The 16,627-nt window shown below is 47.5% G+C and overlaps 1 protein-coding gene across 3 annotated transcripts in view; it reads right to left on the bottom strand.

Annotated features, from left to right (window-relative positions):
* Positions 1-861: 861 nt before the first annotated feature.
* Positions 862-16,627, bottom strand: part of ARID5B (AT-rich interaction domain 5B) — a 259,355-nt gene continuing 243,589 nt past the window's right edge. For all 3 annotated transcript variants that reach the window (XM_077350726.1, XM_077350725.1, XM_077350727.1), the window contains 2 exons: positions 15,803-16,001; positions 862-8,662 (listed from right to left, as the gene is read on the bottom strand). In XM_077350726.1, coding sequence (XP_077206841.1) covers positions 6,518-8,662; positions 15,803-16,001 — 2,344 coding nt within the window. In that variant the 3' untranslated portion in view covers positions 862-6,517. The remainder of the gene's footprint in view (positions 8,663-15,802; positions 16,002-16,627) is intronic.

Raw genomic sequence — 16,627 nt, 5'->3', positions numbered from 1 at the left:
GAATCAGAGGGTGGGGTCTGTTGGGAATGGGAAACTGCTGGATCCACTCACATTAATTATGACACCTCCCAGACTTTCAGCCACATGCCTAAGAACTTCAGTAACTCAACAGACTTTGAAAGGAAACTGGGTAGGAGCTTTCCCCATCTCCCACCCACCCCAAGCACGTCCCTCCAAACACCGTTCCACCCAAATTTGGGATCAGGGGAACACCATTGCCCTAGGAAAGCAGGGGTCCTCAATAGTTTATTCATCCTTCCCCACCCAAAATATGCCCTCTAGGGCCTTAGCATCAGCATGCAGGTCGTACAGAGAGCTTTGACCACAGCCGTCCTTGAAACAGACAAGACAACTGGAGGTAAGTTGCCTTTGCTGATGCTTCTCTTGTTTTTGGCAAAACACAACATTGTATTTCTTTCATCTGTGTGTGTGTGTGTGTGTGTGTGTCTGTGTGTGGGGGGGTTTCTCTACAGCAGGGGTAGTCAAACTGCAGCCCTCCAAATGTTTATGGACTACATTTCCCATGAGCCCCTGCCAGCATTTGCTGGCAAGGGCTCATGGGAATTGTAGTCCATGGACATCTGGAGGACCACAGTTTGACCATACCTGCTCTAGGGAATCTGCAATTCAGAGGTCAGCTGGAACAATCTGTAATCCCCTAAATCAGGGGTAGTCAACCTGTTGTCCTCCAGATGTTCATGGACTACAATTCCCATACGCCCCTGCCAGAATTTGCTGGCAGGGGCTCATGGGAATTGTAGTCCATGAACATCTGGAGGACCACAGGTTGACTACCCCTGCCCTAAGTGACTGGAACTGTTTAGTGATGTGCTTAGTCAAAACACACATTAAAAAAGGGAACAGATAGTAACATTTTTTATTAAATATTACAGTGGATCAAAAAGTACAAAATATCTTTTGCTTGCTATGTGATTGGGAAACTATTGGCACATAATACAGTATCAAAAGCATTAATACATACAATTTGGAAAACATACAAAAATTGAGTGTTTATAGTTGGCTCAGCTTTTTCTCTCTCTCTCTCTTTCTGGTAGTGTTTAAACTTCTTTAATGTGAAAGGTTACTCAATAACCCCCTTTTTATTATTCGCTTTTTTATTAAAAAATGGGAAACTATATAGTATCACTGGGCCATTTTGTTCTATATACAAATAATCACCTTACAGCGCATAGAAGCGACAATAACTTGAATCACAAGAAATGTATACACAATATTTACAACAAAAGAAAAGTTTGGGAACCAAGTATACACAGCTAATCGGTGATGCTGCCTTTTTGTTAGATCATATTCGAACGAGGGGGTCGGGGAGGGGAAATACAGGGGGAAATATCAAATACATTTACAGCAACATCGGGTTAAGTGCTCACGACAAGTTTCAGAAATGTGGAGCAGATGTCGGTGAAACCCTGTGGTCAGTACAAACGCTGAAGTTTCTGACACTGGACCATGCTCACCGTCACACAGTCGGACCAGGTGGAACAAGGAGTGACTGAAAACCAAGCTCCCCCTTCCCAAAGGCACACAACACCACACGCAAAATTTCCGTGGCCATCTCCTGGCTTCTGCGAGCCACAGCACAGAGTTCAGGGTTGGTGGGCATTGATCTTTGACAGACTGCAGGTGTCAGGCCAGCTTCTCCTGTATGTTCCTTCTGGTGGCATCAACCCAGGTTGCCAAGGTTGATCTGATTGCATTCTAATTTGCCCTATGAGAGAGGCTACCTTTAACACGGCAGGGGGCCAACCGCAAGATCTGCCTAGCCCCTGGAAACCGACACATTTTATTTGGGACTAAGAATTACATTAACAAGCTGAGATTCAAATGGGTAGCCATGTTAGTCTGAAGTAGCACAATCAAATCAGAGTCCAGCAGCACTTTTAAGACCAACAAAGATTTATTCAAGGCGTCATCTTTCGAGTGCAAGCACTCGAAAGCTCACGCCTTGGATAAATCTTTGTTGGTCTTAAAGGTGCTGCTGGACTCTGATTTGATTAACAAACTTGGGCATCTATTTCGATGTAGGTTTTCCAGTTGCAAAAGGCCTTACCCAGCAGCACAGTTCTGGAATTTTTCTCGTTCCTAAAAGTCTTCTAAGGAGACGTGGCATGGAGGAAAAAAAGAGAGGGTTTTCTTTGTTTTTAAACGTACTGGCCTTCAGAATCTTTAACAGGAGGTTGTTGCAGTCACAACAGTTCTTGGAACCAGATCTTGGTAAATAGATTTATTACTCTGTTGCCAATTAGGTTCCTCTGGTTTCCTGTACCAACCTACCCATAACAATGGCATGATTGCATGAAGGGAAACTTGCTCAACTTTCATTCATTAATAAGGCCCCTTGAACTCAAACAAAGCCCCATTTACAGTCGGTCTCTGCCATGGAAAATTTAACAACAGAAATAACAGATTTGTTTTTTTTTAAAGCATTCTCAAATAATGCACAACCCCCTACTGAGGATTACGCTCCTCGTTTTGGTCAATACACTATGAAATTTCCTTTTCTATTGAACAAACAAAGAGGGGGGGGGGGGAGAAATCAAAATCACCCTGCACTGGGATATTTTAGAACAGTCTGAGCACATTCCAAAATAATGCAATAAAACTGAAACTGGGGACCTGTAAAAATAAATACATGAGATTAATAGCCAGGGCAAACTTTCAAAACTAAGACAGACTCAGGTGCATAGCCACGTTGGCCTAAAGCAGCCGGACAAAGTTTGACTCTAGCGGCATCCTTAAGACGAACAAAATGTTATTCAGGGTATAAGCTTTTGTGTGCTGGAAGTGTGCACGCACACGAACGCTTATACCCAGAAACGAAACTCTGTTGGTCTTCAAGGTGCCGCGGGACTCAAAACTTTGTCCTTTAAAAAATAAGAGTCGTTTCAAGGTTGTGTGACCAAGCGAGTCATAATGCACCACCGGTGCATTGCTTCGACAGAGAGCAGTTCCCCATGTGCAAAAGAAGTGGCATGCACCATGCTACTTTTCCCAGGGAACGTTCTGGGGGGGGGGTGTATGTGTGTGTGGTGGTGGTGGGTGCACCACCCTGAGGCAACAGGAGCTGTCTTCCCCTCCACTGAGCCACGCAGAGAGAGCTGTGCTGTTCCAAACCAAAAGACAAGCCTTTAAAAACATCCCTTAACGTAAGAGCGGGAAGGCCGGCTAACATGCTGATTATCCAACACGAATTAGAGAGGTGTTGTTTTCCCTGACTTACAATACCAGGCCTGCAATTCTAACAATATCTGTTACAGGTTTTTACAATCCTCTTTGCCCACCCACCCAGCCCCTTTCAATGATTACATTAGTCAGGTTTAGTGCAATTTTTTTTTTAAAAAAAAATAACAATGCCCTTTATGGCATACGATCAAACACAACTGTGATGGTTGTTTTCTTTAATGTTTGAAGCGCAGCAGGAAAAATAAAGGTTTGCGTTGGCACATTTAGGTACTAAATTCTACTAGTCTTGCTTATGCATCATCAGTTTATAGTTTTATCACAAGAACATAAAAGCATTTAATTGAAGATAACATTGATCTTTAACAGTAGATGTCTATTGTTCTGGTTTCCCCTCCCCCCCATCCTTGTATATTAAATAGGTTACATTATATATTGCAATTGGCTTCATATCACAGGATATTTTAATATAGGATGTCTGGCACTGCATGCAAGGTGGTCTTTTAAGTAGTTTCCAGTAGACTCCAGTAGTTTTTGATGGTTTTTGCATTTGAGTTGCTATCTGGGAAGGGTTCGGAGCACAATCGGCTTTCACGCTGTAAAAATTATGCTGCGTTGTCCGTGCTTCCAAGACCCGTAGCAGAGGTGTCCCGTAAAACGAATCCACACCATCATAAGACTGTTTTCCTGGGGTGGGGGGAGGGGAAACCACCGCTTACTGGCTCTTTAACACCCCCCCCCTCCTATTCCTTGTGACTTGGGAAAAGGTTGCTGAGTTTCAGACTCGTTTAGAAGCCCGTGCAATTCTAGCGGGTCTGTTTTCCCCTTAAGCCCGACAGCTCATTGGGCTGCCCCCGCGCAACACAAGGTGGTGGGTCGGATCCACACGCTGTTGATGCTTCGGGAGCCGACGGTGAAACTTGGACAAGTCCACGACAACTTCCGAGGATGTAGCTGTGCTGTTAAAAGCTACAGGGCAGATTCTATGCAATGTTGATAACAGTCGTTGTTTCGTTGACCTGATTGCAGCCAAATACAACACTTGAAATGCCACTCCTGACAGTGGGCAATGTCCACAGAGCTGACATAAGACAAGAGGCAAGTAGTTGGCAACTTGTAGACTGAACCTGCCCTTCTCTACCCCTGGGGGTTTCTCCTCCTCAACACAAGACTCATTATTGAGAGCCTCATTGTAGACCTCAGACGTTCTCTCTTCTATAAGGCCAGGCACACAGAAAGGGCTGATTAACCCCTTTCTGCCACGAATGTCAAAAGTCTGCCCCTCATTATATCCTCTGCTGCTCTCTCAAAGATGTGGGCAAAGGGCTCTTCAAAGACCCTCTGGCCCAGCACAAGCGACAAAACGGGGCCGTCAGAGATGTCACCTGCCACACTTGAGGTGTTCTTCCCCCTTGCAGAAGCCGAGGCTAGAGCCAATGAGTGTGCAACCTCATGAGGGACACGACCTTTGCCACACATGCATGTAAAGGGGAGCCAGGGTTGAGCCCGTGTTTAAATGTGCCCCTTGCTTGTGGCTGACCATGAGTGGAGAAGACACTGTCCACAACCTCTCCTGGCTCACGAAGATGAGAGTCGGGGGGTGAAGCAAACATCACAAGCCTCTTTGAGCCCTTGCCCGGTTCAAAAAGTATATATCTTTTAAAAAACAACCACCACCGTGTTGTTTCCTGAAGCAAATCTGTGCGCTTTGGCCTGTTCCAGAAAAATGTCTCAAGGCAATTTTAGCTTTCGACAGGGATGTTGCCCTCAAAGTTAAAATGACACCTGGGCTCAGGTGAAGTTTCACCGACTTGAAACTTTTGTTCAGTGGGACCAAAGAGTCAAGTATTTGGGGATTTAAGTGGTTTCTAGATTAAGCTGCCCTTATGGTTTAATGCTAAACCAAATCTTAAAAGTGCTTTCCTGGAACACGACAGCCTCTCCAGCGCTTTCTAGGGACAGACTGCCAGAGACCCTCCATGGACCAGAAGGCAACCCACCAGGCAAAGGTGGCCAGAGATAACCCTCCGACTGCCCTCCGAACTCTCTCTCTGCACACGGACATCAGTTCTCAAACAATCCTGCAGCGCAACCAATCCAGGCCGCCTTGTAACTACAATATATTTCCTCTCTTTTTAGCGGTTGGAATTCTTGAAATACTTCCAGAGCCTATAAGGTCCTCCGGACTCCGCTCTGATTGAGTGACTCATTGCCAGCGCAGTCCTGAATAGGTCCCCTTTCTGGTATGCGGGGCAGTTTCACAGCCTAGATAAGTGCAGTTCCTAACAAATTCACAGACTGTGAATACAGCAATGCCAGATTTCATGGACACGACGTTTGGAATTATCGCACCACTGCGTGATCTACAGTAAGCTTCTCTTCCATTGTAAAGGCATGTTAAACATGGATGCTTTTTGTGTTCTGTAAACAATGACAAAAGCGACTCTCCCAAAAGCTGCTCTTAAAAAAAGAAAAAAAGAAAAGAAAAAGCAGCAGCAGAGGCAGGGAAAAAAATACCGATGCATTCAAAAAGGACCATCGACAGCCATCGCCACTTTTTTTTTTCCACATGGAAAAAGTTGCAGACAGAAAGACTTTTAATTAAAAAAAAAACACAAACAAACAAATCCAAACAGACAGAGTATGAAGTAAATGGGAAATAAAAACCTATATAAATTATACAAGCAAACGTCACACTAGTAAATCTTGTTTGCCGTTTTTGAAGCAGGTATGTACAGTCCAATTGAACAGTGTTTACGTTTCTTTTCTGGTTTAATAGTGTTACGGTTGGTTTGTACTATACATTGCATTGATTTGGACTCCTCCTAGTCAGGAAACAAAAGGGTACCCGAAGAAGCAACGTCTGTTGATCATCACACGCATTGCCTAACTCCTCTTCCGTCCAGAACTGCCTCGCTTTTGGATTTGAAATGCTCCAAAGTCACTCCTGGGAAGCAAGGAGGGGAAGCGACACGTACACCCAAAACCCCACACTTTCCCCCTCCAGGAGCAAAAACGAGGCCTAACTTGCCACCCGCTCTGCTCTGACGCTTGTTCTCGGCTGGAAAGAGATCCTTTAGGAATCCTACAAGGCAAACTGACTGACTACAGAAGAAGCAGATTTGGGAGCTAGAGGTGAAATAAAGAAGCTCAAAGGACCCAGTCTTGCCTCTCAATCACATTTGAAGCCTTCGGAAATGAGAGGCAACACCGCCTTTTGGATAACCCAAATATAGATTTCTTTTTGTTTGTTTTAAATTTTGCAAGACATCACAGGCTAAAGGAATGTTGCTCTTTTTTTTTTTTTTTAAGGGAGGATCTACAGTTTTGTGCTTGGATGTACAGAAGACAGCTGAGAAGGTGGGAAAGCAGCCTGAGGATTGATAGCAGCCAAGGGATAAATGTTGTTGTGCAAAAGGTCACCGTACGAACTCCCGACAGGGGTTGCTGCAGCTAAATGCCTGTACAGCTGCTGTGAATTGCCAGGGGAGGTAAGGAATTGTCTTTGCACCATGAACGAATGGAGCGCCAACGGCTGCATTAGCGGAGAAAGCACTGCCTGGTTTTTCAAGTACTGCAGAGGGTGGGAGTACCCGGCGGGGATGCGGTTGCTCAGGCCGCTGCAGAGCGTCCCTGGGTACAAGCCTGTGAAGATGGGGCCGGAGAGGGGGAATTTGTGGCCCTCCAGCATGCTGCCGGAGGGCAGGCCGTGCCCCGGTTTGCTGCTTTCGGCCTCCGGCTCCAGACCTTTGTCTTTAGCGGGTGCTTCCTTTGGTAAGCGCAAGGGTGACACGGCACGGATCTTTTTTTCTGACACGGCTTTGTCCAAATCCTCCAGGCTGCGCTTCAAGGGCCGAGCGGCCCCGATGGGCTGGACATTGGTTTTGTGGCCGAGGATGGGGTGGGACATGCCCTCCATCTTCCTCAAGCTCTGCGGTTTGCCCGACCTGAGGAGAGGCTCTCCGTGCTGCTTTTTGGGGGCCGAGACAGTCATCGGAGAGACGCGGCAAGCCTTGGGGTGACAGTCTAAGCCCAGAGGCTGGCCGCTCAAGGCCTGGAACTGGGGGAGACTTTTGCTCTCCAGCTGCCCCGCCGACGCATGCAGGAGGCCGGACCCCAAACCCTTTGCAGCCTGCTTGTGAGAGCTTTTCGGGAGACTCAGGTCAGTCGGCTGATCGTCCGCCGGGGCTTCTGGGGGGCTCTTTTTCTCTTGCTGATGCAGAAAGGGGTGATAGCATACGTTGCGCTTGTCCGGGTGCCTGTGCTGAGGGAACATGGAAATGTTTTCCGACTTTCTGTACATGTCCCGGAGGAGGTACTTGGACGCCTGTTCATTATTGAGGTGGTGTTCTGTATGCCGATACAGACTGTGCAGGTGGGGCGACGAGTAAAAGTCTGTCAAGAAGGTGGGCATGTGGGAATGGTGGAGGCCTCTCTTCTCGTTCATTCTGTCTTTCATATCCTGGATCTCTGACTTGAGGGCGTAGGACTCAGCCAGGGTCGTCAGGTGTTGTTTGGTAAAGTCGCAGCATTCGGAATCCACTTTCTTCAGCAGCAATTCGTGCCGGTAGGTTTCGTTCATAGATTTCCTGTCCTCTGAACTCTTGGGCTTAAAACTCTGCACGTGCTGGATCACAGAGGGCCTGCTGACCGGGGCAGCCTCCATCGCAGGGGCGTGAGGGGCTTGGGGCATGCTCATGGACTGCTCTTCTCTGCTGCTCAGCTTTTTCTTGCTGATCAAGGGCGGGGGCGAGCCATAAGGGTAGCTGCACGAGAGGTTTGCCCCGCTGACCTGCGACAAGAGCTTCTTCTTCGCTAGGGGCGACATGATGCCCGGGTTGCCTTTGGAGTAGAGCAGGGGCGTGTAACTGAAACTGGGATCGCCATTGACGGAACCCAGGGGCTCTTTTTCTTTGAACATGTCGAAATTCTGCACTACGAGGACTTTGGAGCTCTGCTTCAGGGCGTTGTGAATGTCCTCGTTTCCTAACTGGTCCACCTTGACCGTGCAGTTCGCAATGTAGTCTGCCATCTCTGGGAGTTTATGGTCTGCTACCTCGTTCTGGCTTGCCAGCTCAACAGGAGAGAAGTTATTGAACGGGGTTTCGTGGGCATCACCATCTAGGTAGTTGGCAAAGCTCTGGCCTCTGAGTTCCAGCTTTGGTTCATCCAGGTCCTCTGGTGGACTGGGTAGTTTGCTGGCTGCTGAATCTGAAACAGCCTCCTCGTCTGAGGGCACCAAAGTGCTTGGAAAAAAGTCCTCAGGGGGAACCTCTTCTTTGACTTCTTCCGTGTATGAGTTGGTCTCACTTGGGTCAGCCTGTCCCAGAGGACTTCCTTCAGCTGTGTTTGGAGCTGGAGGCTGCTGCCCTTCTAGGGTTGGCTTCATCTCATCAACTGCACTCGGTTCAGGTAAGCTTTTCTCATCTGGACATTCTTGATCCTTCTCTTGTTCAGAGGAAACCTAAAGACAAACCAAGAAACAAAATAAATTGCTTGCAATGAGAAAGAACACTGCCACATGAAAGGGGGGGACAATACTCCAACATTTAACTTTTGGGGCACAGTAGAAGCTCTCAGGTGGTTTCTGTCCTGGAGGCTTTGCACAGGGCTGCAGGCTGGAATTTGAGCCAAGGCTGGTTGCCCCCCTCTTTCTGCTCCCACGCAGGGGAACATTTGGCCTAGTGCATCTCATCCGCCCCAGATTTGGGCTCCCGCACAGAAGCCGAGGCAACAAAGTTCCCGGTGCGGAAACGGTCTTAGAAACCGACGTCAGTCTTTCTGTGAAATCTGAAAGTTTTAAGAACCACTATCAGATTTAATCAGAGACATCAACTTTATGGAAAGACGAAGAAATAGTAGTCCTCTATAGGGCCATAATAAGATATATGGAATAAGCATTTGTTCCCACACTGCATAAAACAGGGTCCCATTTTTTGCACTGTCCTGGCAGCATTTTGCTGAGGTTATCTTTTAGTTAAGGGGACAATTACTGCCTTCACAGTACAATCTAGAAATATCTCAAACACATACGTCAGCATCTAACAAACCTCAAATGCAGCTGGTTTTACAGCTATTATCTGTACTTGAGATCTAATCTCAGAATACATCATCCCTCTTAAAATATTTAAAATGTGTAAGTGGGGGAGAGAAGGGAGGGAAGTGGCACTGTTGCCAACATACATACCAAACTATTGCCACTGCATCTCAACTGGAGGGGGGAGGGGAGGGGGGGAAGGGAGGGAACTGTTTTATTTAGAGATTAAAATAAAGCTGTCAATGGGAGCTGCAAGAGCACTCCGCTCCCTTCTCCGATCGAGCTCCCCGAAGCCGAAGCCAATTCGAGGCTTCGTACTCCTTCAGTGACAAAGGTTGCACGCCCAATTCTTGCTATTCGTTCCATTCTGTAGACAAATGAACTGTGACCCGGGAGGTCATTAGAGTGCTCTGCCTGTGATCAGGCTGGCTGGCAACCCTTTTCAAAAGGACTGTCGCTCTCTTCAAGCATGCCTTGGCAGAAGGCAGTCAGATGCAGCCTGGTCCGGACTCTTCTGTTACTGTTTGTATGTGTGCCCCCTGCCCCTCCCCTCCCCCCCCCGCTGCAAAGAGGAGGCATTGGGAGGGTTATCGGCACAAATGCTGCATTAAAGCAGGGGTAGTCAACCTGTGGTCCTCCAGATGTCCATGGACTACAATTCCCAGGAGCCCCTGCCATGCTGGCAGGGGCTCCTGGGAATTGTAGTCCATGAACTTCTGGAGGACCACAGGTTGACTACCACTGCATTAAAGGGCAGCCAATGAGCCCATCCTCCCCAAGATTCATGTCTTTGCAGCTGCTTTCAAATTTCCCAATGTTTTAGGCTTCCCCATTTCCTATTAGTATCGGTTTCTCATTGTGACTGCTCCCACATACGTTACATACATTGCCTACAAAGACACTTTGGGGGTTTGCAGTCCAAATACCGTAATTCGGCCATTTTGCAAAAGAATCTGAGCATTGGTCCCTCGAGCTTACACAATTACAGGGAAATACCAGACAGATGAGCAAAGCAGAAGGGAAAAAGGACAACCGGGTTTAATATTAATCACATGGGCAAAACTTGGATGGGAGTTTCTAGCCGTGGTTCCACAACTCCGGACAGAGGGGACAATATTTCCTTAAGACATTGCTGTACGTGACACTGCATAATCATTGTTTTATGAACCTCCGGGGCTCAAGTGGCCACCAACTACATAAGGCCCAGGGGTGTGGAGGAAAGGGGAGAGAGCCACTACCGCTGCAAGACGAACGACCGGCCAACATTTCAGGCCACTGTGGTGTAGCGTGGTGAGAGTGTTGGACTGGTATCGGGGAGACCACGGTTTGAATCTCCACTCTGCCACGGAAGCTTGCCTGGCTGACCCTGGGCCAGCCACATACTTTCAACCTAACCTACCTCCCAGGGATGTTATCAGGATAAAATGGGAGAAGAGAATGACGTCAGAAGCTCTGAGTCCCCGCTGGAGAGAGAGGCAGGGTATAGATTAAGTAAATAAATAAACAAGTAAATGCAATAAGTCATACAGGTAAAGGTATCCCCTGTGTAAGCACCGAGTCATGCCCTCCAGCGTTTTCTTGGCAGACTCGATACAGGGTGGTTTGCCAGTGCCTTCCCCAGTCATGACTGTTTTACCCCCCCCCCCCCAGCAAGCTGGGTACTCATTTTACCGACCTCGGAAGGATGGAAGGCTGAGTCAACCTCGAGCCAGCTGCTGGGATCGAACTCCCAGCCTCATGGTTAGAGCTTCAGACAGCATGTCTGCTGCCTTACCACCCTGCGCCACAAGAAGCTCCTTTTATAGAGGAAATCTGCTGGAGATCATCCAGCAAAGGCAGTTAATAACATCCCTCCGAAAGCAATGAAATAGGTCACAGTTAGCCACATCTGCTCAGCTTTCAAGGAAATTAGCAGAAAGTAAGCATTTTGATTTCTGGATTGCACTCACTGTCTTTAGACGAAGAAGAGCTGTTTTGTTTTTGTTTTTTTACTGTGCTTTTTACGACTTGAAGGAGTCTCAAAGCATCCTACACTCACCTGCCCGTCCTCTACCTGCCACAGACGCCCTGGGAAGCAGGTGGGGCTGAGAGCGCTCAGAAAGAACTGTGACTGATCCATCCAGTCAGCCGGCAGACCTCCCTCGGAGGAGGAGTGGGGAATCAAACTCTTCTCCAGATGAGAGGGCGTTGCTCTGAACACATGACACCACGCTGGCTCTCCACTTAACCATATTCCCTTCCCGCATGAGGAGCCCAAGCTGCAGAGGACACGGGGGCTGCTCCCAAGGGCACATGGCACCTCTGGCCAGCCACCACCCTGCCACTGGCATCCTCCTGGTCTTCCTTCCTCTTTCGTGGGGGGGGGGGGGGAGAGCAGGGGAGGCAGACTGAGCTGTGGCTGTGACTGGAAAGGGGTGGAGCCTGTTGCCGTGGAGCTAGGAGCCACCTGCTTTTCCTACCCCAGTCTTTCATGGACGGGTCAAAGGAGAGCCTAGCGACCCCAGGGAGCAGTGCTTGGGCCAGGATGCCACTCATTGGTGAGTGCTTGTTGCCTAGGAGGACTTTTTTGGGTAGCTTTTGGGCCTGCCTTGTGCAGCAGCGCTAGCCACTGAAGTAATTAGGTTCATAACTATGCACCTCACATAACAGCAGACAGAACATTTTCATCTTGCAAATTTTACTTTTGAATCAAAGTTTTGACCAAAAATTAATTTTATTTATTTATTGGCTCCCCAAATTTACAATGTGATTGAGAACATGCCTAGCCGTCTTCAGGCTTTTGCCTACTTATGCCACACAAAGAACAAGGACTCCCTGGCTCAGAACCAATGTATTTATTTATCAGATTTTTATCTTGCCACTCCCAGACAAGCTGGCTCGTGGTGGTTCACCCCATAAAAAAACAATATAAAACAAATAAGAACAACAATTACAATTTGAGACCAATTGCAATTGGGTCTCAAACCTAAATCAGGCAAGCTAACAAGCTGTGGTGTGTTTTGTTGCCTTCAAATTAGAATTGTAAACGATGCTTTAATCCCACTTTAAAATTCAGGTCCCCAGACGGGAAACAAACCGTTGTTTGTTAAATCGTATAAGGTGGCTGTCATTACGAACTGTGGTTAATTTTAAACTGGAAAGCTTTGAATTTTAGCTTGGTTTGCACAAGGAGGGTAAAGAAAAAGGAGGGCAATGTAAATTCAAGGACTTGCAATTGCACTTTTATCACAATCATGGCTGCTTTGCAACACAATTAGCAGTCAATGAGTGTGAAACTGTTGCTTAACACTGTTCTACAGAAGAATTAGGAAGCATTTTTTAAGTAGGGACATACAGGTCCTCAAGCAGCTTGAGGGTTAAAGGTGTCGGCTTGTTTTTTAAAAATCATTGTTCTGTTCTTGATAAATTTGGGAGAATCTGATATTAAAAACATCCACATTACAATCTTGACAGGAGAAAATAATTACATTCTTGCAGTGGGAAACCCACATAATTGCATTTTGTGTCCTTTCTACTCTGCTCCCAATCTAAGAACTTGACCTATGACTCGCATAAAAAAAGCCAAAACCCTGCAGTTTAAGAAAGCAGGAAATTTGAGATACCAGACAACAAAAGCAAGGAAGTTCAGAGTTTAGACTGACACCCCACTGCTTGCTTGTTACACTGAGTTTAGCTATCAGAGCACACAGAAGGACTCCCTGATCCAGCCCTCCCCCCCAATAAATGACAAGGCATAAAAGGGATGAACAAGAATGGAAAGTGGGTCATAACTTTGAATTTCTGTGCTTTTGGCAATCTGTGTTGCAATCTTACAGCAGCTTAAGCAGATCGGTGTGCCTTTCCTGTCTTAATCACGATCATGCCTTTTCTAAACTTGTCTTAATTTATGATTCAATTACAAGAAAAAAAACACCATGAAGAATCTCTGGCAAAGAAATGTCATCATTGGGAAAGCGTAAAATGCATCTTCTCATTCAAGTTCAGGCTGCACAGAGTCTTTGCGGCACCTGCCCCTGATTTGCAAACTAGCAATGGGCAATCCACTGGGTTGCCAACTCTTGAGTTGGGTAATGCCTGGGCAATTGGGAGGGGCAGGGGGAGGAGATGGGGTGGTGCTCAGCAGGGTATCTTTAATCTGCTTCTGCGGAGCGGATTAAATAAAAGACTAAGAGCTGCTGGGGAGGAGTTAGGGCGGGCCCTGTCCGGGATAAGAATTCGGGGGGGCAAATCGCGGTTCCTGATTTGCTCCTCTGAGTGGCACTCCAGGGCCAAGTGGCCAATTGGGAGGCGCGCGAAGCGCTCCTCCCTGTTGGCCACTTGGCCTGTCTCCCAAACACCGCAGTCCTCCCGAGCCAGTCCTCCCGAGCCCAACGACTGCCCTTCCAAGCTACGGGACTCGCCCGTTAACCCCCTCCACCTCCCCGCCTGCCCGCTGCTGCCCCCAGCCTCCCACCCACCCCCACTCACTCCTCGCCACTTCCCCGGCTGGCCCCGGGTTTTGCCCCCGCCGCCCTGCCACCAACAGGCACGCCACACCGACGAGATATCCGGAAAGACGCTCCGAGCTGCAAGACCGCCGCTGCCGAGCCGCTCACCCGATCCGCCGGCCCCACAAAGCCTACGCCACGCAGCCTGCGCGCTGCCACATGGGCGTGCGCCGCCAGTACCGCGTGGCTTGCCGCGAAATGGACGCCTCACCCGTGGGACCACCGCCGACCTCCTCCGTGGCCGGGCCGCTATGCCGCCAGCCCCAGCACATGGCCACCCACCTACAGATCGCCGCCGTCGCCTCGCCGCGTGCCCGGACCACTCCAGCTCCCAGCCGTGAGTTTCCCAGACCGTGAGTCTCCCTGCTCGCTCACCCTGCCTCCCGTACCTAGTGCCCGCTGCATTCAAGCAACAGCGGGCTTAATTTCTAGTATAACATAATGTCATAGTGTCCACCTTCAAAGCAGCCTTTTTCTCCAGGGGAACTGATGTCTGCGGTCTGTAGATCAGCTGTAATTCCAGGAGATCTCCAGGCTCCACCTGAAGGTTGGCAACCCTAGCAATCCACCCTGGCCTCAGTTTAGAATTTAGCTTTGTAATGAATCTCTCAACCTACCTGCCCTCAGACCTGCACCAGTTTTGATACTGGATTTGAACTCTGAACGTCAATTTGTTTGGCAAAGTTTTCCCCATTAGATTTCATGTGGCAGGTGCTTGTTTTTTAATGACCCTGCCCCCCCCCCAGACTAAATTGCAAAGAGATTGGCAATGTTTGCAATATGAGGTTCTGCCACATGGGGGCAGTGTCTCCAGAGCATTGTACGTTGTAGAAAACAGTGGGTAAAAGATGACATACTGTAGCACTCTTACCATGTCAAAGGTGGCTCTGAACATTGGCTTTTCACTACCTACTAGCTTTTCCTGCACATACCCAGTGTGCATAGAGTCTGCAACAGGTGAGATGAATTATTTTTGCTCCCTTGGTTAAGCAACATTGTTGCAAAATGTATTTTTGAAAGGGTAGACGAGAGAATCCTGGTTAGAAACTAACACGGGTAACCTGTGACATACAAATATGGGGTTAACTGAGTTAGTCCCCTTCCCCAGAAACTAAAATTCCAAACGAAGATTAAATGCTGGTTTACACTCCCAGATTCTACAGGGAAATCTAACTCCAGTTAACCTGCTTAACTGCTTTCATATGCCACAGGTAACCAGAATTAGTTTCTAATCAAATTCTTCTGTGCAAGGAGGACAAAGTACAGTGCCTATGTGAGGCTGACAAGAAATTGGATTCATGTCCATCCCCATTTAATGCTGGCAAAAAGCATCCTTAGTGCTCATGTGCCCTGAAGTCTGTGAAGTAAAAAAAAAATCCAACAAATATACTTACGTTTTGAGTCACCAAGGGGGATGGGCTGATTCCTGCATTAATTTTTTTAACAACAGTCTTCTCAAATGCATCATGTGCACACACAGAATTTCAAAACGATTTCTTGCAAGTTGCCTAATGTTTACCTAGTGCCAATGTGTTCCACAGAAATTGGATGTTTTCTGGATATGTTGTCATAATGTACTGATGCACATCGGAATGTACAAAATTGCTGACCTTTCTCACAGCACTGTACGCGTTTAAGTTTGGATCCTTTCTAAATCCCATGCACAGAGGTGCCAACTAGGGTTGTGTGCGGTGCAGGGAGGGCAGGGGAGGCCCCAGCGCGTCAGCCGGTGCACACAGGCAGGTGCAGGCCAGTGCCTCCCCTCCTACCCCTGCTGCGGCGCTGGCTACTTTGGCCTGGAACGGCTGCTTTGGACGCCACTGAACGCAATCCTAGTGCCAACCTGCCAAGCCGCAGGAGTTGAAAGGCTCTCAGGGCGGCGGGGGGGGGGGGGTCAATGAAAACTGCCCACCCCCTTGCACAAAGGATCCAAGACTTACACCACCACTTACCCCCAAAGCAATTCTTGTTAGAGAGATCTAATTCAGTGTTGGATTTTATTTCTGAGTATATATAGCGATCAAAGCAGTGCTGTGAACAACTAAAACCATTAATTAAAAAAGGGAAGGCAAAAACTAACCTCAGGTGCATCTTGGGACTTCTGTGCATTATCTCTTTCTTTTTTGCTCTTTTGGCTTTCAGTTTTGATCCGTTTTGTTCCAGACAATTTTGTCTTGCTTTCACTCTCCTGGGGAGCATTATCTTGCTTTCGAGGTTTCACAGGAGGTAGTGGCTTATCTTCCTCTCCTTTTATAAATCTTTCATAGGGCAGGATTAATCTAAAGAACAAATAATTGATCAGTACTAGAAGTTCTCACCAACAAAGGATTTTAAAAAGTGCATTGGCTACAAAAGAGTTCTTTGTAATAACCACTTTGTAAAACTTCAGACGAGAATGTTCAGTGTCCAGATCAGCAGCTCAGTTTTACTAAGCTATAACTTAACCCACTGAGTACTTCCCAGAGTAGGCTACTCCACTGGAGGCCAGCAACTTAACCCAGTTTTGCCACCAAGTACACAGCTGTCAAGAAATCAAAGCCAGTTCTCTCATGAACATACCCAGAATTCAGAAGCATTTCCAAATATCTGTTTCTTATGTTCGTACATCACATTTTAAGATGTACACATAAATAATAGAACAATGTTTGAGCCCACTGGACTCAAAGACCAACAAATATTATTATTATTTATTTTCCGGAAAAAAAATTGGTCTTAAAGGTGCCACTGGATTCAAACTTTTGTTCTGCTGCTTCAGACCAACGTGGCTACCCACCTGAATGTAAATTATTGCAATGGTCCCATACGAATCCAGCAAATAAGCATGGTTGTGCTTAAGCCTACAAGATGAGGCAGATAAAGAGTTGCACTTCTCTCTTTCATAAGACCTTAATGATGTTGCGTGGGG

This window comes from Paroedura picta, chromosome 8, assembly GCF_049243985.1.
Source record: "Paroedura picta isolate Pp20150507F chromosome 8, Ppicta_v3.0, whole genome shotgun sequence".
Classification (NCBI taxonomy): Eukaryota; Metazoa; Chordata; class Lepidosauria; order Squamata; family Gekkonidae; genus Paroedura; species Paroedura picta.
The sequence above is the reverse complement of the archived record's forward strand: the minus strand, read 5'-3'. Positions and strand labels throughout refer to the sequence as shown.